General features: G+C 38.9%; 2 protein-coding genes across 3 annotated transcripts in view; one reads left to right on the plus strand and one right to left on the minus strand.

The window, feature by feature from the left end:
- Positions 1-14,753, minus strand: part of ABCB11 (ATP binding cassette subfamily B member 11) — a 44,881-nt gene extending 30,128 nt beyond the window's left edge. The window contains exons 1-8 of one of the 2 annotated variants that reach the window (XM_065840710.2): positions 14,616-14,753; positions 12,335-12,424; positions 9,104-9,206; positions 5,982-6,003; positions 4,585-4,632; positions 4,441-4,489; positions 2,280-2,521; positions 569-656 (exon numbers count right to left, since the gene is read on the minus strand). In XM_065840710.2, the coding sequence (XP_065696782.1) occupies positions 569-656; positions 2,280-2,521; positions 4,441-4,489; positions 4,585-4,632; positions 5,982-6,003; positions 9,104-9,179 (525 nt within the window). In that variant the 5' untranslated portion in view covers positions 9,180-9,206; positions 12,335-12,424; positions 14,616-14,753. The remainder of the gene's footprint in view (positions 1-568; positions 657-2,279; positions 2,522-4,440; positions 4,490-4,584; positions 4,633-5,981; positions 6,004-9,103; positions 9,207-12,334; positions 12,425-14,615) is intronic. The other variant, XM_065840709.2, reaches the window with a different exon arrangement.
- A 3,416-nt stretch (positions 14,754-18,169) lies between these two features.
- LOC136103227 (dehydrogenase/reductase SDR family member 9-like) lies at positions 18,170-21,286 on the plus strand. The gene is given in 6 exon segments (XM_065841202.2): positions 18,170-18,176; positions 18,741-19,002; positions 20,039-20,202; positions 21,063-21,193; positions 21,195-21,237; positions 21,240-21,286. Coding segments are annotated over 6 exon segments (654 nt in total).
- Positions 21,287-23,512: the final 2,226 nt, after the last annotated feature.

The following is a 23,512-nucleotide window of genomic DNA, read 5'->3' on the forward strand; positions in this document are numbered from 1 at the left end:
AAGGAGTATGACAAGTGATTTTTGCAATTGTAAAAAAAGCTTCAAAAGCAGTGGACTCTTTAGCAGATTATGCAGGAATCATCCAAGCTTGTGGCTTCTCTCAGTCAGAAGGAATGAACCACTACTACAGAATATGTAGGATGTGATTCTTCTCCAACACTAGTTTTACACCAATAGTATTCTGTAATATCTCTGTAATAGGAACACAGGCCTCAACACAGTTGAGATGCCTACTGGCAATCTGCAAGCCCTTCAGTTGTTATTTTGGGAGGGCATGTCGATTCCATAGTAACCACACTTGAGCAAGTATTTCTTTTGGTGAGAAAGGAGTAGCATGCATTCATCTCACTGGGCAAAACGTGTCCATGTACAAAGATATGCAAGCACAAATCCAAGGAGCTCTCAGATTGCCAGAACTAGTCTATTTCAGCCAGTAGAATGAGGACAGAAAGTGTCTGCTCTGCTCAAATGGACAGCTGAACAAGCAGTTAAAAGGAACATAATTATTTTACATTTAATTATTTAGTGTTTTAAACTTTGAAATCAAAATAGGGAACAAAATACTGACTTGGAGGTATCCTAACACAAGTATGGCACAACCAATTCCTGCATAGTAACCTGCAAACTTTGTCATTTCTTGTTCAATGTCCAAGAGCCTGAAAAAAAATAAATAAAAAAAAAGAGTTAGCAATATTGTTTCTAATTCCTTGTAGATTTCTAATCTGGTATTTCTTCAATTTAGTCATGTCATCTGGCAAGTCAGCTTGTTTTGGTAATAGAGGCATTGTTTCCCACTCCTGAGGCTGTTGCTGGCAGCAGTTGGTTTGCCTGCCATGCCTGTTGCGCCGGGGCAGGGTGCTGGCAGGTACCAGAAACGCTCTGCATCCCGGAGCATCCCTGCAGCCCCTGAGAAACCCCACCAGGCTGCGTGCTCCGAAACAGCACAGGTGAGAGGGTGTTTCAAGGCAGAGTTGCCCAGCAAGTTTTCATTAGATGTTGAATTAGCTTGCTTTATGCAATTATAGCAATTAGTAACACTCAGATTTAAACAATAATTTACAATGAGAAATGACAGCTGCCTAAGTCAATTCAAGTATTACTTTGTACCATAAGCTTGCTAATCTGAAATCATCAGTTCTTTTAGCTCAAGTAGGAGTATTACTCCTAACATCAGTTAAGGCCATTGAGTTGATGCTATTGCATTTAGATTACTTTGAAATAGGCATTTCAGGTTATCATTTATGCTTTCAGAGAACTTTCAAAAAACATCCTGCAGACAGCAAATTTTATTCTGTTTACCCAGAATTTGGTAGACTGAAATTTTAAGCCAAAAGGGAACACTATGCACCTGACCCGATCTGTTGCAAAAAACAATCATGGACACAGCTCAGGTGCCTGACAGAAATATCCAGTACTACTTTTAATGCCTTAATTTATCCTGCCTGATGCACTGTTGCTGCTTCAGAGGAACACAGGTCTGCAGTGAATTCTGTATTCTATCTATCTGCCAGCCCCATCTCAGCAGGCTGGCTTGGACAGACTGGAGCAAGTAATTTGGTCCCAGTCACCTACATCTAGTTCTCATGTGCTCTGAATTTCAGAGACCTTTAGACAAGTAACTTCTAATTCTAATTAAATATCTAATTAAATGTCACTCAGAGATTAGAAAACTCTTGGAATGATGCACTGAAAAACGAGCCTTAGTAAAGGTTACCTGTTCAAATTTGGTTTTGACAGATATCTGTATCTGAATGAATCATGTAGACTTCATTTATTATAGTTAATGGAAAGGAACAGGCACTCTTATAGGGCAGTTCATCTGACCCGACTTAGACGTCTCCCATAAGCAAAGATGAATTGCATCCTAGAAGCACTCATTCCTCTTCAATGGCCAAAGTTTAGCCTGAAAGTCAGCAGGCACCTGTAGGTACCTAAGTCCTAGCCAAAATGACCAGAAATCATTCTTACCTACAGTGTTATCAAGACAACAGACTCATGAACTCAGATGTGTAGCAGATACATCTGTTATCACAAGAATCATCATCAAAGAACATCCTCACTGACATTGATAGGTGAAACACCAAAACCCAAGATGACCCTCTTTCCCTCAAGATAAGATCTCCAGCTCAGAAACGGGACTCTGTAACAAGAACCATGCCCCTTTTCTGCCGTATGGATTGAAAAGGTAAGGTTTAAAGGCTGACGTGGACCTTCACTAGCAATGCATTCTCTGGCAAGCCACAATAATAGGAAAAGAAACAAATACATCTACTACTTACCCACATCTTACTGTGGCATTCTTTTCATTCTGATGGATAGTACCATTAATCCACACTATGGTGTTATTTACACACATCTTGCCTGGGTCTTTAAGCTCTTGCATTTCAATGTCGTATTCAATAAACGTGTCTGCCATTGCACCAAGCACAAGCAACACAGCTGGCTGGGCTGCTCCATGAACAATAGCACAGAAACTACCAACAACCATCATTAAAATTTCCATAGATGAAGAAAATCGAAACTAAAGAGACAGGAAAAAAAGATGGTCTCTGCTGAGAGGCAGTCTTCATGCTGGTTATATACTGATAAATCATTAATCCGATACAAAACCATTCTCTTTAAATTTCAGAATTATCTTCAATATAGAGAGAAGACAAATCTTTCTCTCCAATCTAATGCAATTGCACCTGTGATTACAGCCTCATAAATTATTGTGAGCTCCCTTTTAGATGACAGCAGAATTTGACCATTTGAATGAATATATTATATAACATTAATAGCTCAATATCACTCCACATTATCATCATTCCAGAAACTAGCTAAAAGATTAAGAATAGTAATTATAATTCATACATATAGTCTGCTTTGCAGATTTCCTATGAGGACAGAGGGAAAGGAAAGGGAGGAAAAGTCCTCAGGGCATTATGCGGAGCCTCTGAATAGAGTTAGCCAATTTCTCAAGTCTGGGGTGTGGTGGCAGAAATCCCACAAAATGTCCCAGAGCAAGTTCTCATGGTTAATACTCGAACACATGTTGGCTGAGCCAGGCAATTGTGCATTGGCTTTTAATCTGTGAGAAATGTACAGAAATATGATACAGTATGCAGTAAAAAAAGAGACTGAAAAAGTCCTATTACCTCACATTTGCCATGGGCTAAGAGCATTCACACGTGCAGCTGAAGACTCAGCTAAGATACAGCGACTTCAGCTACCTTTGTTGTGATTGTGTGAAGTGTGATTCCAGGCTGAAGTAATGCGTAAATATATAGCTCAAACTGTCCATATAGAATATCAGTATCAAATGTTGTATATTTTGAAATAGGAGTGTAAAGAGGAATCATAGCCTGCTGAAGAACCTGTCCAGGTTCTGTAGGTGCTATAATGTGTCTAAGAGAAATAAGGGTGAGGATTTTAAGCACATATGTAAAAGGGACACTATGGCAGACGAGAGAAAGGGGGAAAAAAAGTTTGTAATCAGAAAAGAGAAATAAAAGGTCTTTCTACAAACAACATCAGAAGAAAAGTATAGCACTATCATAGTTTTGCAAACCTTGCTCATAAGAACTCTAGAAATTCCCTTGAGTAAAAACAAAACAAAAAAACCACAGAAAATACACAGATATGTGAGATCTAATCTCAGCACATCTGATGCAAACACACTGTTTACAAATTACACTTTAGAAATTAAACATCTGTGCATAACAGGCTACAGAATTCAAACCCCTCTGCTTGACAGACATAGCCCTCTGTGTGGACAGATGGTTCTCTCCACCCAACTAAAAGCTGAGATACTTAGCCAGGTAGAGTAGGACAAGCCACATGGATGTAACTGGACTAGCCCAGTACCACCATCTTACTCTGAACACATTACAGGCTAACTGCCTGGACTATATGCAAAATAGAAATAATACAACCTCTTAGCAGCATGCTGCTGGGTTGGACATCTCCCTGCTACATTAATTTTAAAATTTAGATGCATTCTATGGGATTCCAAGAACCATCAAAAGCGAGATATACCATACAGTATTCTGCATTCCCAAGCTCCTGTAGTTACCAAATCTTCTAATACCCATGGAGCAATTACGAGGGATCTAAATTATCTGCTAAATATCACACAACAAATTTTGGGCAGAAATAAGAATGAACCAAGGTCATGTAGATCCCTGCTGTACATCTTCACACTTTTCCCCATATCTACATGTAGGTTCGATATAATGTGTTTAATAGATGCAAATATCAATAATCAATACCAAGGTGACATAATGACAAAGGTTTCTATTAAATTCCTATTGACTTTAATGGCAGGATTTCATGCCAAATGGTTTAATCCTTAAAAGTTTGGCTTAGTCACAGCTATTCCCCAGAACAACCACATAGATTATCGCCACTTATTCTGCAGCACACTGCACATAAATTATTTATGGCCATTGCTTTCATTACCAGCTGAAAGAAGCCAACACGAATGCTGTTTTCTTTCTTGTCTGATGACCTTCAAGAACAGAAAACATAAAATTATAAACTTGTATTTTAGTACATATTTTCTTCTATATGCAAACATAGTACTCTGAATTGGACTTCACTCACTTTTCACTTTTCTTCTCTGTAAGAGGTTCCTCATATGTATGGAAATTCCTAGCGAAAAGGATAAGATTTTACATTATTTTTTTTTTCTTGGTTCCTTTTCTGAAATTACATTTTATTTGAGATATTTTGCCCAGAATTTTAAGAGATAAGCTGTTTCTTTCAGACTTTGTTGGAAACAGTGATTTTAAATTTTAGACAGTGACTAGAACAGAGGTTAGGTTAAAATGATCTGGACGCTTATGCTTTGTTTCATAAACAGCTCCTCAAAACAATGTTGCTGTAATGTAGATTGTGGGTTCTCTGAGGTCAGGGAAAAAACTATCAACCAAATTGTTTGCTTGTCCTTTCTTTAAGACAGAGAAAGGTCCTGTTCCCATTCCCTCTTTATTGTCTGTATGTTCATCTGTCCATAGTAGCAGTAGAATTTCTCACCCTACCATACGGGTTTCTTTCAGTGCTCACACTATGTGTTGCTATTCTGTATGATCAGTTAAAATCTAAAGGACTATTCGTACCATTATGGATGAGATGCGTGTTATAGCAAGTAATCATCAGCTGCATACATTCAGTGATCAATAAGTAAGGATTTTCAATTAGGGTTTTTTTTTAATGAAATAAATGAATTCAAGCTATATTTGTCATGAACAGTTTTCAGAAACCAGATCCTAGACAGCCTGTGTAGTAGGTAGGACCATATATGTGTTACACATGAAAGTCCAACGTGTGAGGACCATGGTAGACCTTGAACACTGGGCTGGTGCTCTCTGAGATGGGCAACCTGACAAAACAAAAATTAAGATACGCTCTTGCTTCCTTAGTCTAGGAGTAGTTCTTAGACTGTGTACACTGTCAGAAAGAGCTGTCATGAATTACAGCACCCATAAGGTTGTCCGGTCTCAAGATCTAGGAACAGGACGGCTCTTAACCCCATTCAAATCTCAGATTATAGCTGAAGGTCAAGGTCTCTATATCATTTCAGCTTTTAAGTGTCTAGAATTGTACATATAAATCTTAATATCTGAGCTCAAATAAAGTGTGATAATTCTTTTTATTTTAGTCTCACACCTAAGCTTTTAGAGAAGTTAATCAGGATCAGTTAAAATTCCTGAAAACCTCATTTCTCAAACTCAAAAACTGAAGAAAGATAAATTCGAGTATCAAAAATATTTTCAGAAGAAAGACAATATTTTGCTGCCATTACTCTATGTTTTTAAAGGTTTCTAAGACTCTTTTGGTCTACCTCTGTCTGTTTTATCAAGTAAGCCAGTTCAAGTCCTAGAGAACAGCTTTTCATGAAATACCATGTATTCTATAAATGCATCCATTTGATCTGATTACATTAACTTATTTGAATATTCCAAGAAATATTGATTGTTCTGTTTGTGTACATGACTTACTCTGATTTCTTGAAGCTGTTACCTGTCAGGGAAAATAAATGCACAGTCTAGTTAATAATTATTGTCCAAGTACATAACCTCTGTAGACATGTGAAACATAAACACTAGAACCCCATGGGACCTGATCATTCCTGAGTTATAAGCATCTTATTCCCACTGATACATCTAGCCAGGGACATGAACTGACATGGGTCCAAAAATTCCTTGGTAAGTTTTTATCAATTTATGCCTGTTTTCTCCTGATGAAGTAGTCTCAAGTTTTCAGTCCTCCAGATGAACAAATAGTTTTTACTAAATACATTATTCAGGACGTTTGCCAAAAGTCAACTCATGAATTGGCTGCTGAAAGCAAAATGCGAGGAACAAGAGAGTCTGGTGAAATAGCTTTCTGAGTCATGCCAGTTTAGGTTTACAGAGCAAAATAAGCATTCTCCAAAGTTGAAGAGGGAAAGGAGTATATCAATGCTATGCAAGAGTGCGAGGAACTGCAGTCCAGCTCTTGTGGGTCAGAAGTTTTTAAGTAGGAGGAGAATTTGGAATGATGGTACCTATACTTATTTTGAAAGAAACAGGTACTGCTACAATTGAAAAAGTAGAAAAAACAGGGCACATTTTATAGAAAATAAAAGAATGTAGGGGAGATTAAAGAATTTATTAACCCTGAAGAAAAAAGCTATAGTAAACTTTGAATGCTCAAAAAATTTTGAAAGAGGAATTAAGCCATTTAAGAAAGAAATTTTACAGAAAGCACAAAATCAAGGAAAAGCTGACAAACATTGCCAAGAATTTGAGTTTTTCCTGGTATTGTGAGAACACAGTAAAAGTTAAGCCTGAAGAAATGTGTTACTTGATTCAAATGATGAAAAATCATACTCAAAAGGCTCCCAGCTAAAGCTGTCTCTTTACTACACGTGGCCTTCAAGAGCTAAACCACAGAGGGTTAATTCTTATTAATATGTACAAAAGGTGGTTAATGGAACAAACCTCACTGGAGATTACGGAGCAGAAGAAATCAATCATCAGAATGCCAGTAAGGTTTTAAAGCAGTGAGATTTGCTTTGGTAAAGGTGCTCTAGCAGTTCAAACTAACTGTTCATTACATTAGATGGAAAACACAGTGCATTTCCAAGGAAACTGAGGAACCAGAGGCAAACGCACTTGACAGACAAAAAAAAAAAAAAAAACCCACCAAAAAACAAAACCAAAGCAACTGTGAAAAGAGGAATAGCTTTGGTTCCAAAAGAAAGTCTTTTGCCAAAATCCCATGAGAAGTGGCAAGTGTGTAAGATAAATTAACAGATATAAATCCAACCCCCCTAAACCATCTAGATAAATCTGGGCAGTCTTGGAGTTCTAAGTAAGGGGCTAGAAAAGATGAACAGTTTTCTGTCCCAGAAGTAGGACCATACCCCTTTACCTATTCACTCCTTTTTCATGTCATTCCTCCTCTCTCTCCAGCAATATTAGAGCCCACAATGCCTCATACATTGAAACTGCCCTTAGATGAGAAATTTTAAAAGCAAAACAAAATACATTTGGGGGAGGGGGGACGTCAGTACTGCTTCAGCACGCAGATGGCTGCTCATTCCAGCAGGATGCAGGGCAGTGTGCTGGGGCAGCCATGTACTGGGTTGAGAGCAAACTTTCAGGAAACATTCACACTGGTTCCTTTCACAGTCATGGAGCTGAGGTTGCTGCTGCTGTGTTGCAGACTTCAAAATCAGCTGCAGAATGTAGCATGCCAGCTTTGATTTTAAGAACACATTCAAGCTATTCAGAGAATAATTTCCTATGCTATCTTCTTATGAGCTATAACAACAGATTTAAGGTTCCTAACAAAAACAGACCTTTGAATCTGTTGAACAGGAGATTATCTAGTCTAGGAGAATAATCCCAGCAAAGTGAAAGAGATTTGGTGAGGATGGTTACAATCAAATGAATTGTCTGGTTAACACAGAGAGACAGAAGGTGGGAACATACACCTTCTGCACATGAAGCTCTTGTTCAGTTTCTAAGGTCAGAGCAAAAAATGCACATGTACTGTCTTCTAATGGAACAGCTGCTTTTATGTTTGCAGGTATCAGTCAATCTCTACAAAAATAACCACAATCAAGGCTTACTCCAAGCTCAGACTGAATACTCCAAATGTGTTCAGACTCCACAGTTATGCCCACAGTCCTATGAGACATCCTATTACAGATAAAGATTGGAAGGAAATCCCAAACCCAAACAATGAATGATACTAGATTTGAAATACAGACTTAGCATCAGTCAGCAACTACTAAGGTTAAAAATAACGACACCACAGATCAAGTTACAGTTGGGACACTGTGCTGCTATATGGCAGGGAAAGAGGTTTGAAGAGGGGTGTCTTATTAAAAATCTGTCATAAGGTCTTGAAAAAGTTTGATTATTGTCTGAAATTTCATTATATTCATGGTTATGTGAAGAATTCTGGTGCATGCCACAAATTTTAATAGAAGGTAGATGTGAGGTTCCCATGGAACAAAAGAGGCTGAGGCTTGACTGCCTTAAATCTGAGCTGTTGTCTAGGCATGGGGAAAAAAATCACTGTAACTTGGGTCTAGTATGGTTTGATTTCTTTTTGTTGGTGAAAACTAGTTCCATGAGAGAAGAACTGTCTTTCAACATGAGCCTCCAGTTTTCTGGAAGTAATCTGTCATAAAATATTTCAAGTGAAATATTAATAAAACTGCAGAGTCTTAACCACTATCCAGCTTGATTGTTCTAACAATACGTCTGCTGAATTAAAAGAAAAGCAGCTGTAGGAACTATGGAAGACAGAACTTTTCCCCCCACCCCCAGTAAAGGCCCTTTACTTGTACAGCAAAGTGCTCACTATAAAAACCTGGCTATATACTGTGGAACTTTTAGGTTGCTAAGTGAAGATTGTCCATCAGTAGGAATTGTTATACGCAGTTTTTACAGAAAAGTTGTTTTGCAGGCAGCGTACCCAAAACAGCAGGTACCACACAACTCGATATTTATTCCACAGACTATCTGCTTTGTATTATGTACACTATTTGCTCCACTTAGTCCACCCACTGCCTATTTTACATGCTCTATAATATAAGGAGCTGACAGAAGAATAAATTTCTTACATTTGCTATCCAAGTCAAAAGCAGAGTTATCCTCTCCCAACCTCTTGACGTTACGGAGAATAACAGGGTCAGACATGATGATTAGTTACTTAAATCAGAAGTCCTGAAGAGAAGGGGAAAAAAAAATATAAAGAGTATCAGCATACATTTGTCTGTGAACATTAAAAAAAATATTACATTAAGCTCCTGCTTACCTCAGTTTTGCTCTTATTATCTCACAGCAATGCCACTGGTTACAGCACAAGTTGTAGCGGAATAGATATCCCAGACACAGTGAAACTACAGAGTAGAAAAACACCTCAGAGAAGTATGCCCAGCTCCCTCCTAAGTGCAAAGCCTCTGAGAGACTTCAGCGGCTCTTGATCAAGTGAGGGCTGCTCCACAGGGCTTTGCAGCCCGCTGCAAACAGTCCATTAGTAGCTGTATTAAAATAAACTGCTGCTTTTGTGCAGGTGACATCCATAGGTTATAGACTGAGATATTAATGTGACAGATATTGCCTCAGTTATGAGGGAGCAGCAAGCAGGAGACCTGCCCCTGGCTTGTCCTGTCGTGGCTGGCAGCAGCCAGCAGGACCATGATGGGGGACAACTGGGGGACAAGAGGGGTGGCCAAGGGGGACCCCTGAGCCACACTGACATCTGCAGCATCACCACCAACAGCTGCACAACCACAGCTCTTGTCTGGGTCTACTTAGCTGGCAGATCTGCTCCTCTGGACAGGTTTATTCCTAACTATTCACAGTGACATGCTGAGCAGATTTCATACGCAGACAGAAATAAGGAGACAAAAGTTAACACTTTTTTGTTAAAGAAGCACTTTTGTGATGCAAAATCTGCACTAGTTTAGGTCAGCAGGCCTGGCATCCAAGATGGGGCCTGGGGAAAGTGCCGCAAAGCCTGCCCCAAAACATTACTTTTTGTAACCAAAGTCATCTCATCTACACCTTTGTTTAATGTACTACATCCCAAAACATAGTTACCGTATTCCAGTCATTCAACATCAACATTTTTATGTTTATACTTCTGTATAAACCTCCCATAACATCTCATTTTAAGCATGTTACAACACATTCTGATACCAAAGCTTTAACATCTTTTCCCAAATAACACAAGAAGTCTTCTGTGTAAAAGGCACATTTCCGCACATTATTTGCGTTCCACCACCGGAATTCCCAGACAGCTGAGGTTTTACTTTTTCAGCCCTGCAAAGGAAAAACCTCTTTTCTGCTAAGAAGCCCTTCCACATGTAAGGAATTTCAGATTGGCTCTGAAATTACTGAAGGATGAAGGAAATACACCCATTTCTAGATCAAGATGGAGCAACATAAGAGAAGTCAGTTCCATGGTTCAGGATGCATGTGTGACTTTCAATAGTTTCACTCCCTGTAAACTCCCAACCTCTCGTTTTTGTTAATTTTCCCTTCAAACTGGCCTTCAAGAATTCCTTACTCCCAACCAAACCCTTCTCTTTCCTATCTTTTTCTCCTGAATTTTATGTGTATGTCTCTGGTACACCACTGAATCATCAGTAAATTAGGCTGGAAAGACCAAAGTCTCTTGATTAATTCCAAGCATCCAAGGCAAAGTTCAATTATTCTTGTGTCATTTAAACTGATGTTTATCAAAGGTGCCTGAAGAAATCCCCACTGTACTTATTGCTAAAATATTTTTTTTCCTGATGTCTAGTCTGAATCTTACCTGTCATACTTTAAACCACTTACTTCTTGTGCAATCCACCAAGGATATGGAACATAATAATTATTTCCACTTTGTAAGTAGGCTGTATTTATTCAAATAATAATTCAATTTTCCTTGGTAGGGTGTATTTCCTAAACCTCTGATAATTTCCACTGGTCTCCTCTGGATTCTGGCACATCTTTCTTGAAGTGGTGAGTGTATAACAGCTCTACAGCACCAGTCTTACCAACACTGAGCAAAGGAGAATGATTATTTCACATTTCATGGATTATATTCCTGTTCGTGCAACCCCGTATGATATTTGGTTTTTTAACAGAAGTACCACTTTGCTTCTTATTCAGTTTGTAACCCACCAAAGCCACTCATTTTTTGCAAACAATTTGCTGCAGAGCCAGCTGCTTTCCAAACTATAATTTCACAATGGATTCATCCTGCCTGCTATTGTCTATATTTAATAGCACTTTACATTCTTTGGCCCATTTTAAGTGATTCTTAAGAGGATTTTGATTGGTAGTCCTGCTCTCCAGCATATCTGCAGTCTTTCCTACCCTTATGTCATGATCACATTTAATAAAAATATTCTCCATTGTGTAATCCACATCATTATTAACATTACTGGATTATACCAGAAGTGACACAGGCATCTGCAGAACTTCATTCAATACATAGAACCATAGAATAATAGAATCATAGAATGCTAGGGATTGGAAGGGCCCTCGAAAGATCGTCTAGTTCAATCCCCCTGCTGGAGCAGGAACACCTAGATATTCACTCGGTTCATTGGTCCATTGATTGCTACTCTATAGATGCAGGTTTTTCTTGCCTAAAAGTTTCTGATGAGCAGAAACGATTTATTCATCCACTGGTCTGTAAATTCTGACTCCTCACATTCTTTGACCCACTAAATTGTAAACCACATTCTCTCCTTAAGTGAATGTGTAAAGTCAAATCCTCACTGCAACAGTAAAATGTCTGGCCAAAACTAGAATAGTCACTTACAACATGAAATCACCGGAGTTTTTATTAATCCTCGGATACAGTGAAAAAACTTAAAATAATAATCATAATTTTTCCATTCTCTCAGACGGATGGCAAACGGGCTGAACAAGCTATGGCACTTCCTTAGTTAAAGTCCCTACCATGTGCACATTCCCAAGTTCTGTTTCTGCTCTTTTATATAACAGAGAAAGCATGTAACACCTGCTTCTGACCAGAAAGTAAGGAAAGCATCATATACATATCACTGTTTCATGTGGACCCTATCTCCAAATCATCAAATCTCACTTCAGCTGGATTTGCACTAAGCATATGGAAGAGAATTTAACAAGCTTAATTGCCAGCTGACATTATTCAGTTTATATTGAAATAAATGTAGCTTCCTCAAAAAAGCAAGCATATATTCCTGGCAGTTTGAAGTCCCTTGAAACTATGTTGTCACTGAAGATGAGAGTGACAACTTTCCCCACATGGGAAACAAAAATTTCACTCAATTCTGCACTGAAAACACAGAGATTATTCTGCTCCCTCCCACCTTTTGCTGTGTTTGGTTGATTGAAATAGTCTGAAAGAGAACATCTCCAAAAGCTGTTTGTTCAAATCATCCTAAAGTTCCAGAAGTTTCCTAAGGAAAAAAAAAGAAGTTTCTCAGCCAGCTTATTTTTGGCAGCTTTGTCAGGCCTCACATTCTCAAGGCAAATTTTTTTTAATGTGTAAATGCAGTTGTGAGGTTGAAGATCTGAAAACACAGACTTTTTGCTCCATTTACAAAGAAGCTAAACAGTGGTAGCGCTGATTGGGGAGCCTTTCGCAGACAAGATTCTAAGGAAAATACAACTTAAATATGCAATTGGCCTAAGGCTGGCTGGTTTCTTTTTTCCTTAAGTACATGTTTTTAGGAAGGGCACACTTTAAAAACATGAATCAATATATATTTGAAAGAAAGCCATCAGTGTGAGAAAAATAATAAACTAACAATGTTTATTTGTTAAACCTATTCAGATTTCTGGTTCAAATGGGTAAAACATTATTGGCTTAATTAATAATACGCAGAAGATACCAGCTGCAACCATACACTCATATTTTCTTCTGCAAAAAATAGTTGATCACAAGGATAATTTTACTAGTAATTTCTACTTAAACATGAAGCTATTATTTGCTTCTAGATCTAGTACTGACTGCTTTGCACTGTTTAGTACACCAATAATGGAACTACATGAAGGAAGCTGAGCTAATAGACAAGCTGCTTATTTTACACTGTAATTAGTACAACTGGAAATGTCATGATTATGAAGACGTGTTCTGATGGAGTAAAGAAGTGATGTTCCTACCTGTTCTGCTATCAAAATAAATCTAAATGTTAAGGCTGGTATTTACACACACATTCCAGCAGCTTTAAAATACTCCATAACTTCACAGAAGTATAAACCTATTTAAATTAAGTGATATAAACCATCTGAACCATCATAATGAATGTGAAAAGCTATGAAATGGTTAAAAATCCACCACCACTGCATTTCTGCCTCAGAAAGATAATGGATAATGTCATACCGTAAATTGATGAAGAAGGCAAAAGTAAAGCAAAGTCACTCTCTGCCTCTCCTCTTTCAGCTACTATTGGACTTTGCAATCATAACATCTATGCAAAATTTTGTACTGAAACACTGTAAAAATCAATCTGTCCTTTAAATGTTGGTATAGAATATCATGTTGGGAAGTCTCATTTCAGTGTTTGCTATGATGCTGTATTTTAACACTATGAAATGTATTTTGCAACTGATTTTTAAGCGTGAATGCTGATGCAGCTTTAAATAACAGAAAAAGTGGGAAAAAACCCCAATGACTGATAGACTCAAAAAAGGATTCTAGTTAAAAACACTTGCTAGAGCTAAACTTTCTGGAATTATGTCACTTTTCAAATAAAATTGTGACTGTCCCACATTTTTGAAAGGAAACACATTTTTCCTATATTTTCTAGAGCTCAACACATCAAATAATATCCACATACTATCCTGTTCAGCAGGCATCACTCATTAGCTGATTTAAACTGATTAGTATAGCAGGTTAGCATGCTGTATTAGAATATTAAAATAATGTTCCTCAGGGTCTGAACGCCTAACTGGGGATCACTTACAACATCTTGAAAAACACTGCTGCTGATGTTGGCTTTAAAAATTATTTAGATAGTAGTAATCAGAGATAACAGGAGGTACTAAATTATCCCATCTACCCCTGTGTGTGCAAAATACAAAATGGGAGCAGATACTGTGCTTAAGTGAAATAGCATTTTATTCTAGACATTTAAGGTATGCCTGCTGGATTTCTGATAAACAAAAATATTTAAGCAACTCAAAATCCAGATTCAAACAGGTAATACTTGTAAAATGCCAAAAAATGAACACATCCTATAGAATGAAGTAACATTAGGACCTGAATCAAAGCCCTTTCAAATATTTTTCATATCTCATCTTTATCCAGATCAGATCACTACTTAACATAAGAGGGTAGGAGGAAACATCAAAAATTGCCCCTGAAAGCACTATGTTTCATTTTTCCTTAAAACTAGGTTTCTCAGATATTAATGACTGCATATATGCAGAAGAACATTTTGCTTTGAAATAGAGGTTTAATGCCTTGTTCTTGAAACATTCCCATTGAAAATAATTAAAACAACAACCAGAAAAAAACACTAACTGTGCAAAGGGAATTCAGAATTTAGCTTTAGTTGTTCAAAAGGAAAAATGCAGGTATCTTTTAGTTGAGGAAGTTTAATCAGTCAACTTTGAAATATTAAACAAGATAGATTTGTTACTCACCCTTGGTTGTGAAAAATATTCTATCATGGAACAAATTGCAAGGATCCTGTTCAATTAGTCAGTGAAGCACCCAACCATTTTCCATCATGTTTTCATTATTCTAACCCATTTTTCAAAACTGAATCTTTAAATCAGGCATTGACTATTTGCACCTGGGTCAATAACCAAGCGGTCACAATGGCTACAGTTCATTGACATCTAATGAAGGGTTTAAATTTGACTAATGTAATCTCACAACAGAAAGTCAGTGCACTTGGAAAGCAATCATTCATGAGGAGACCAGACAGTTCTCTGGAGAAAAAAAAAAACTCACAACAAATGTACGGGAAGAGATTAGTATGGCATTATTTTATCAGCATTAATATAGAACTACTTTATTAGCCATGCCATAATTCAGGGTACACTACTGTCCCTGCAGTATATAGCAACATGAGCTGAATAATGTGAAAATTGATTCAGAGGGTAAGCTAAATTCAGTTGGTCAGACTGGCAAGTACTATACACTGTGTCTTCATTCTCTTCTTGGCACCAAATCATTTACACAAAAATGACTTACCGAATTGTGATTTACACTATTAAAAATAGAATTATGGCCATCCCATGAAGTGCATATGTACATTATTTCCTCCAATGCAGCATGACTTCTGAAATAGTTACTATCCTTTCCAAAGATCTTTAGCAAGCGTTCTATATGGAAAACTTGCTTTTTGCACCTAAAAGCAAGACTTCCTCTTTTGATGGCCCAGTTTTATCTTTTTTTTTTTTTCAATCAAACCACATTTGTTCATACGGAAATAGCAGTTCCTACACTCTTTGCGATGAAATAAGGAAAGTACCTCTGGGCACAACAGGGATGTTCTGTGAACATGACTTTCTCTTGTTATGGAAAGTAAAAAGTCCAAGTTGGTGATTTTTGGGAATGGATACCTCGAGGTAAAAGGCTAGCGCAAAGAAAGAAGCAAACTTATTTCTTCTCCCATGGTCTAAATCACAATCAGAGACACTAAGTCATGGTCTATTTATTTCTTGGTCACAAAAATATGCTACAGTGGAACTGCAAAATACCGTCCAGAGTGGGCCCAGCAGGAGGCTGGGAGGTGGGCAGCAAGGGACTTACCTCTAGTTACTCACTTCGTTTCTACAGTTAGCCTCTCACCATCTGCTCTTGGAAAGCACCAGAAGCAGGACATGCACTTATTTATTCAGTTGATCCTACCCAAAGCTGGCAGCTGGCAAGGAATTTTTCTCCATTCCAGGCACTTGTGCAAATAAAACCAGCAGAGATGGCAACAACACTTCTGAAAAACAAAATAAAACCAAGCCACAAAAGAACCTATACATTTAAAATGCAAACTAGACCTGTGACTCAGCATGTTAAAATAAAAAAAATTATTCCCAAAAGACATCTCTGAGTGCGTGGCCCTCTGGCCCCCTCGATCACCTCACCTGTTCCTGTTAGAGGTGGCCTGTTCTCTGAGCCTCTGCTTTCCCAGCCACTCTGAATGCCACCACGCAAATGCCTCTGGGGCTTCTGAGTGCCTCTTATTCTTCTTCCTCCTGGAAACTAGAGAAAAATAATTTTTTTCTTGATGAACTCTGTGTTTTTTTTTTCCTTTTGTGCTATTATGATGTTTAAAAACATGTCAGTTGTTTGCAATTTGCTTTGAAATTAAGTAAGTAACCTCTAAAAAGATCTGTACTCCTTTATGGCTGTATATAATTATTACGTCAGTCGACTGCATTAGGCATCTCCTGTTTTTTGGGCCATGAGCGCTCACAAAGAAGTGTAACTAAATTGTTTCCTCTGAGTGGAATTTCGTCCATCGTCTGTAGCTACTTGTAAGTTCGCTATTAAGTGAATCGGAGTATACGCTCAGATAAGCAGGCTCTTCTCAAAGATACTTGGCAGTGTCGATGCTGTCACACTCCAGCAGGTGTGTGCTCCAACCTGCAGCCTCCTCTCGGTGCCCAGGGACGTCACACACACACATGTGCACTACCACAGCCTGGCTGAGGGAACTTAATTATTGAGAGGCAAGGTGGCAGTACTTGCCATCCCCTTTCTTGAGAGTCCAGCACTGACAAACAAGGGGGTTAGGAAAATAGAGTACATCCTGTTTCTTGGCTATCATTGATTAAGTATCCACAGTAAAGAGAAAAGTTCCGGGTCCTACTCATCTTGCTTGACCTTTTGTTAGCTGGCCCTAGTCTTGCTGTTTTAGTTTCTATGAACTGACAATAAGTTCAGACATTTCTGTTGGTTTCCATGCAAATATTTCATTTTTGATACTCTTTTCTAGTTAGTGTTTCTCCCAGATATGTGTGATGAGAGCTTACTGACCTGGCAGCAATAACCTAATATGCATTATTCTTTGTAACCTTATTACAGTAGATCTCAAGTTCTCATTTGGGCCCAAGGAAGGATTTTTTGTTTTGTTTCAGCACAAAGAGGTCACTGCTCTGAACTGTGCCTGCTTCTCTGAATAGTTGCAGTTAGCCAACTGAAGAAAAAAATAAGAAAAAAACCCCAACCAACCATGCTATCATGCTATGTTCACAGCTTATTTTAACTGACATTTGACAAGTGTGTATGGATGTCTTGTCATCTGCCAAGAACATGGAAGAAGATCTCACTAAACGGATGTTTCATACATCTAGTTAATAGTAGATAAAAATTTGGGGATGTGCTCAATAAGTCAGGTTTATCGATTCATCATTGTCAGAACAGTTATCCAGATCCTGGAACCTTTGTTGGGACTGTTCGCACCTGCATATATATCTGCGTTATGGCACGAGTGTTCAGCACCTCCTATGCTGTGTTACCCAGCTAGGAAACAAATTAACAAATTCCGCTTTACAAGCTTAAAGACTTATTTTTAAAAAAATTGAATACATGTAATAAATCATTTGTAAGTAATCACTCATTCTACCAAAAGCAAAAAATAGATATGAAGTCTATCGAATAAATCTGAATATAACTATTTTGGAATACTGCTTGCAGACCTTATGAAAAATAGAAAAATGCCATATCTCTGACAAGCTGTGCAAGACAAGATGTTGCTGCCGTTATTGATGCTAATTGATTTCAGTAGGAGCGGTATTGCAGTAGAGTTGACAAAGGTCCAAGATCCTATAGGCTGGATTCAGCTACCTTTGAGTCTTAAATCTGGTCTATTACAATGTGCCGTAGTACCAATTAAACTTAATGCTAAATTTCAATCTCGATTTGACCTTTTGTCTCTTCATAAAATTCCTTATTACTTGCCAAATTGCTTTTATTTGAAACTGCTTGCTTTCAGGCCAAAAGTGATTTTTTTTTTTCCCCAGGAAAAACTACGAGTAAAGTCAGACAAGCAAAAGAATTCATACTCTAAAAGCTGACACAAGAGAAGACCTGGTTTTAAATTTCTGTATTTTCCCCTCCCACTTCTGAGGGCTCAGAAATGTTTTTTGAATCAATCTAGTATTTTTTCCTTGCCTCCACCTCATTTTTTGAGCTGGCTGTTCATTTTAAAATAATGCTTCCCATTTCCAGTTAGGTTATATCAGTCAATATGAGCCGTATGTTCTCTGCTACAATATACAATGCCAGTAGAGGGAAAATGAATAGCAAAAGCTTTCTCTATCACAGTTCCCATCTTGTTTTCTAAATTTTGAGAAGGATTTTTTTGTTGTTGTCGTTAACAAGAGCTGTTTTTTTATTGTCCTGGCACCTCATCACTCTCAGAACCAGGGCACACTTGCCTGTGTCTCAGAACACTCTACCTGTACCATGGACCAGGTCTATTCCTCACACATTTCCCATCACTCAGTCCAGTTGCTCTTTGCCATACCTGGCCTTCCTTTATTGCCCTTTCTCCCACAAAAAGCCAACACTACCCCCTGCCCAAAATGCTGTGGCAAGGGGAAGACTGTGCAAAAGGTGATGGAAAATGTGGTGATAAAACTTGGATGCTGAGAATAAAGCTGAATATTGCAGGACATTCTCAAGCAATTCCTCCAAATCTTCTTTGCCCATCTGTTCCCTCACTGATTTTCTGTGAAGTCTCACCCAGTTCAATTTATTTGACACATTAGGTGAAAATTTGCTTCCTGACTTCCTACTTTTTCTTTCTTGGCCTGCAGGTCTCTGGGGACTTGTCAATAACGCTGGGATTACAGGGCCATCAGTTCCTACAGACTGGTTGGATACTGACCACTTTAGAGAACCAATTGAAGTTAATTTAATTGGACTCATAAATGTTACAATACATATGGTTCTCTTGATTAAAAAAAAAGCAAATGGGAGGATAGTAAATGCATCCAGTGTTGGAGGTCACCTAGCATTCAGTGGTGGAGGCTATTTTCCTACAAAGTTTGGGGTAGGAGGATTTAATGACAGCTTAAGGTATAACACTCACTATGAGGAAAGATCACTCTTTTTCTTCCTAATGCTCACATACTGATTGAAAACTGGCACATGCAGAATAGAAGCTGATTTACAATCCTGACACTTGGTATAAAATTGATAAACATTAGACACTTAGGACTAGCTCTTAAAAGTGCCTTTGGTAACCATAAGACTATGCCACTTTTGAAGACTAAGGTATAAAGCCTGATGGGCACACAAGCTGTCCTCAAGTATTACTGTGGCATAGTTGGTACTCTTATAGATTCACAACTAACCTATCTTAGTGTGCACAGAGGCCTTATCACAGAAGCAGCTCTTCTCAAGAGAACCGAAATGTCTTTGCAATATGAACCAAATTTTCCTAATTTAAAAGTGCACCTAAAAATTTCCAGCAGCTGCCCATCCAGAAAATTGCACAGCAGTAACTTTTGTCTAAGCTTTGTTCTTCAAAGTCTCTTCTCTTAATTATACCAATATTAAAGAGAGATAGAGAAAATTGCAAACTAATCCTGAGGACCACCATGGCTTTTTCTTGTAAGACAGACAAGGAACAATTTGTGTGCCTAAATATATAATGCCATTTTAGGTACCAGGACACTTAAGCAGGGCTGACAGATATGAGATGGGGCCAGAAGGAATGGTATCAATCTGGAGCATCAGCCAGAGGTTGAGAGGGCTTCCCTAAGCCATGTAAAATGGCTCTACATACTTGCATTTAGGCAGCCAGCCAATGTTGAACACAAGTCACACAACTAATGAGCTACTGCAAGGTGAACTAGGATGTGAAATACACCATGCCAGCTACTGCAGTCACTGCCCATGCATGCTCTCACTCTGTGAAGCCAGTAAGAAAGTTCATCCCTCTTTCATTTAGGGATAACAAGCTGAAAGTTCACAACCATGGACAAACCTCACAGTATCTGTGTGCTGGTGTGCCATGTAAACACAGAAATGAAAGTGTTAGTACAGAAAAGAATCCCACAGCATTAGTAATAATGTCTAATGTGATTGAATCATTGTGCTGCCTTTGCAGAAGAGATATGAAAGCTTTTGGGGATAAGGTTTGTTGCATTCAACCTGGACTGTTCAAAACACCATTACCCAATCCAGCAAAGATTATGAAAGAGAAAGAGTTCATTTGGAGTAAGCTCCCTCTTGATATTAAAAAGCAACATGGAGAGGAGTATTTTCAGAAAGGTAAGCAATTTCCAGATATTTGTGTAAAAACGAGTAATGCATTTCTTGCTGAGGAAGCCTTGCAAAGCAATGTTATATTTTCTAATCACTCTGACTTTTTTGAAAGACTGTAGTGTGAAAAGTTACTCTTCAAATGCATCTGCACCACAATATGACCATCCGCTCAAAAGACTCGTTCTGGGAAGCTTTAATTCAAATCTCAGTGATTCATGTTGGCATGAGGCTTTTGAGCAAACTACCAAACAGAAAAATTTCTATCTGATGATATAATCAATACACTTGATGTGGTTTTTTGTCATTACTGTTTATTTATTTAGAACTCAAATAGAAATCAATTGCCTTTGCTTCTGCTAGCCCCAGTGGTGATGAAACCATTCAGGAACAGTCTGACACACATTTGCTAAACCTGCTTGAACAGAGGCCATTTGTCATTTCATCTTTAGACTTTCTTGTCCCTCAAATTTCTTCTTTGCAATTGTATTTCACAACTTTCTGCAAAGCAATTTCCTTGCTACAAGAGACTAATTTACAACTACATCATTTCTGTTTCCCTTTGCCTCTTACCTAGCTATGTTTATTCTGAACTACTGTCAATGCTGGTTGCCTGTCCTCAGACCACTCAGGCCTGGTTTTGCCATGACTGTTCCACAACTAAGGGCAACTAGCCTGTTCTTGGGGTCAGCTATATCACAAGGTCCTTACAGATGGGGACTTGGTTCTCAGAAACTGCTACAAACTCTTCTGTAGGGAGAAACAAGGAATACCAATTCCTCAGTGAAACTGCACACATCAGTGTGGAGGGAAGAGTTAAAGTCACCTTGCCTGGTTGTCACTAAATGATGTCTTTTTGAACTTCACAGATGCATCAAAGAAACAGAAACTGGCCAAGATTTGTCTTAACAAGGGCATTTCACCAGGTATTCAGTGCATGGAGCATGCCCTAACAAGCCTCCATCCACGTGCCCACTATGTTGTTGGGCAGGATGCTAAGTTGGTTTTGGAACCCCCTCTCAAGAATGCTAGCAGTTATACAAGACTACTGCTGTGGAACAGAGTAGAGATTGCAGCTTCCCATGCGACGTAAATATTTGCCAACATATCCCCTATCATGGACAAGGCTGATTCTGCAAGATCTGTCCTTTATATCAGTGTGATACAAACTACACATGAAATACACAAACATTCAGTATAAATGTAAAAATACACCTATTTCTCCAGTATCTGGTACAATTAAAAAAACACATTATATAATTTCATTTTAAGTGTAAACCAGAAAGAACAAAAGAACTATTAATCTTTCAGAAATGTCTGAGAGTTTTCAGTTCCTTCACCTTTTAAGTTGTTTCTGGTTCTCACTGTATGGAGGCCCAGATTCTGCTAGCATTTTCTCTCCTGGAACAAGGTGACTCATTGACTCAGATGCCAGCAACAAAAGCCAATGACTTCTGGAAATGAGCAAAGTACAGTGTGCTCTGCTACAGCTATCAACACCTGTCCTGTTGACAAGATTGTATAAGGCAGGTGAATAGGGACTAGAAGGGACTTGCTCAGGAGAAGACCCATGACTTCCACAAGGTCAGAAAGTCCTGGGAGACAGCACACACAGAACCTGGCTTCAATTAGCTTGTTAAAGCCAACGCACAAAGATGCACTCCAAAACCTCCACCTGTCCAGCAGGAATAATGTTAGCTTCTTGTTTTTCACTTGAGAATCAAATTTCCTTCCCCAGTGTTACGCTTCAGGCAGGGTAATTTTTCCACATGCTTTCTAGGATTCAGGGATCTCATTATGAAATACACCTAAGGAGTCAATGGGAAATCCGATGCCAAGTGCTGCTTTCTGCAGATGAAAGACTGTCTCATGCCAAGCTCTCTAATGGAAAGCTACGTATGGAGCTCACATTTTGCTTATGTGGCTTCCCTTCCCTTATGTTCCCTCACATGCTGTGCTCTGAGCAAGCTGCAGGATCCTCTGTAAAAAAGGGAACTTATTGGAAAAATTCCCCATTTCAGTGGTTTCAGAAGTGCTAAGCAGGATCTATTCAGATTTCCAAAATTAGTTTCTACAGTTCAAAAGCAGTTTGCTAAGAAAAACATTAGCAGAAGAGGAAGAGAAACTCCTTTTATATTCTTCTCTCCTACATCTGTGTGGCAAAGGATTGCTACCTACAATAGCAGGACTCCTGACCTGACGCTGCTGGAGAAATGTTCCCCTGCAATGGGCTTTGCATGCTGGTGGAGTGCTGTTGTGCGGTCATCTCAGCCACGGTAGTGTCTGTTATTTGAATGAGGCCAGACAGGATGAGGCAAGCCCAGCAGGCATGTCTGCCAGGCTTGTCCCAGCCACCTGCTGAGTCCCCAAGACTCCTGCATGCTGCACACATCTCCTGACTGCCCCAAGAGTGCTGGCAGCACTCTAACAACCAACACTGCAACTCAGGCTGGTGTTGCCTCAGAGTGTCAAAAGAAGCAAGAATTTCCAGGCCCAAGCCAAAATGAGCAGGGAGAGAAACTGGAGGGGAAAGAGCTGCCCACCAAGCAGAGGATGTACAAACAACTCTGCAGGTCCTGGCGGGGAGCTGTCAGGCAGGGGTCACTGGCCAGTCTGGGACAGGCTGCCATTGCCATGGTCTGCTCAACTGAACGGGGTCAGATCACTTCCCACTCCATCCTGCCACCTTGTTTGGTTACACCAGTTTTAATTTCCTTCTCATTCACTGAGTTTCAAATCAGTTGTCATAAAAAGCTTATTCATTCATTCTGCTATTAAGAACTGCCTTTGCCCAAGCTTCCTCCCTTCCTGCAGCATCTGGCACTGCACGGCACTCTGAATAGCCAGGTATGGCCAGGTAGAAAACACGTGGCCTAACAGTTATATCTTGGAGTCTTTTCCCATGCAAACTGTAGAGCTGCTGTTTGCACAGTTTGTAGAATTTGAGACTTTATTTGAAAAACATTGCTTAGTTACTCGGGCAATTGATTTGTTTCTAGTCTCAAAAAGCTACCCCCAGACTAGGTAAAATAATTTCATCCCTGAAAGTTTTCACACACAAGGATGTCTCTTAAAAGATTAAGCCACATAAATAAAAACTCGTTCACATGCAGGAGAAAAGGCAGAGGTCTGAACCAAGCCCTGTTAATGGAAAGACTCTTGCTGGTTTCAAGAGGAAGCACAGATCAGTCCTTCCCAGCTGGGCAGATCAGTCCTCCCTAATAAGTCTTGACAGTCCCCCAGGCTCTGTCTATTACTACATTTAGCCACCAATGCTTATACAACATAGACAGGATAGTCAGGCATGGACAGAAGATTA

This window comes from Patagioenas fasciata, chromosome 7 (assembly GCF_037038585.1).
Source record: "Patagioenas fasciata isolate bPatFas1 chromosome 7, bPatFas1.hap1, whole genome shotgun sequence".
Lineage (NCBI taxonomy): Eukaryota > Metazoa > Chordata > Aves > Columbiformes > Columbidae > Patagioenas > Patagioenas fasciata.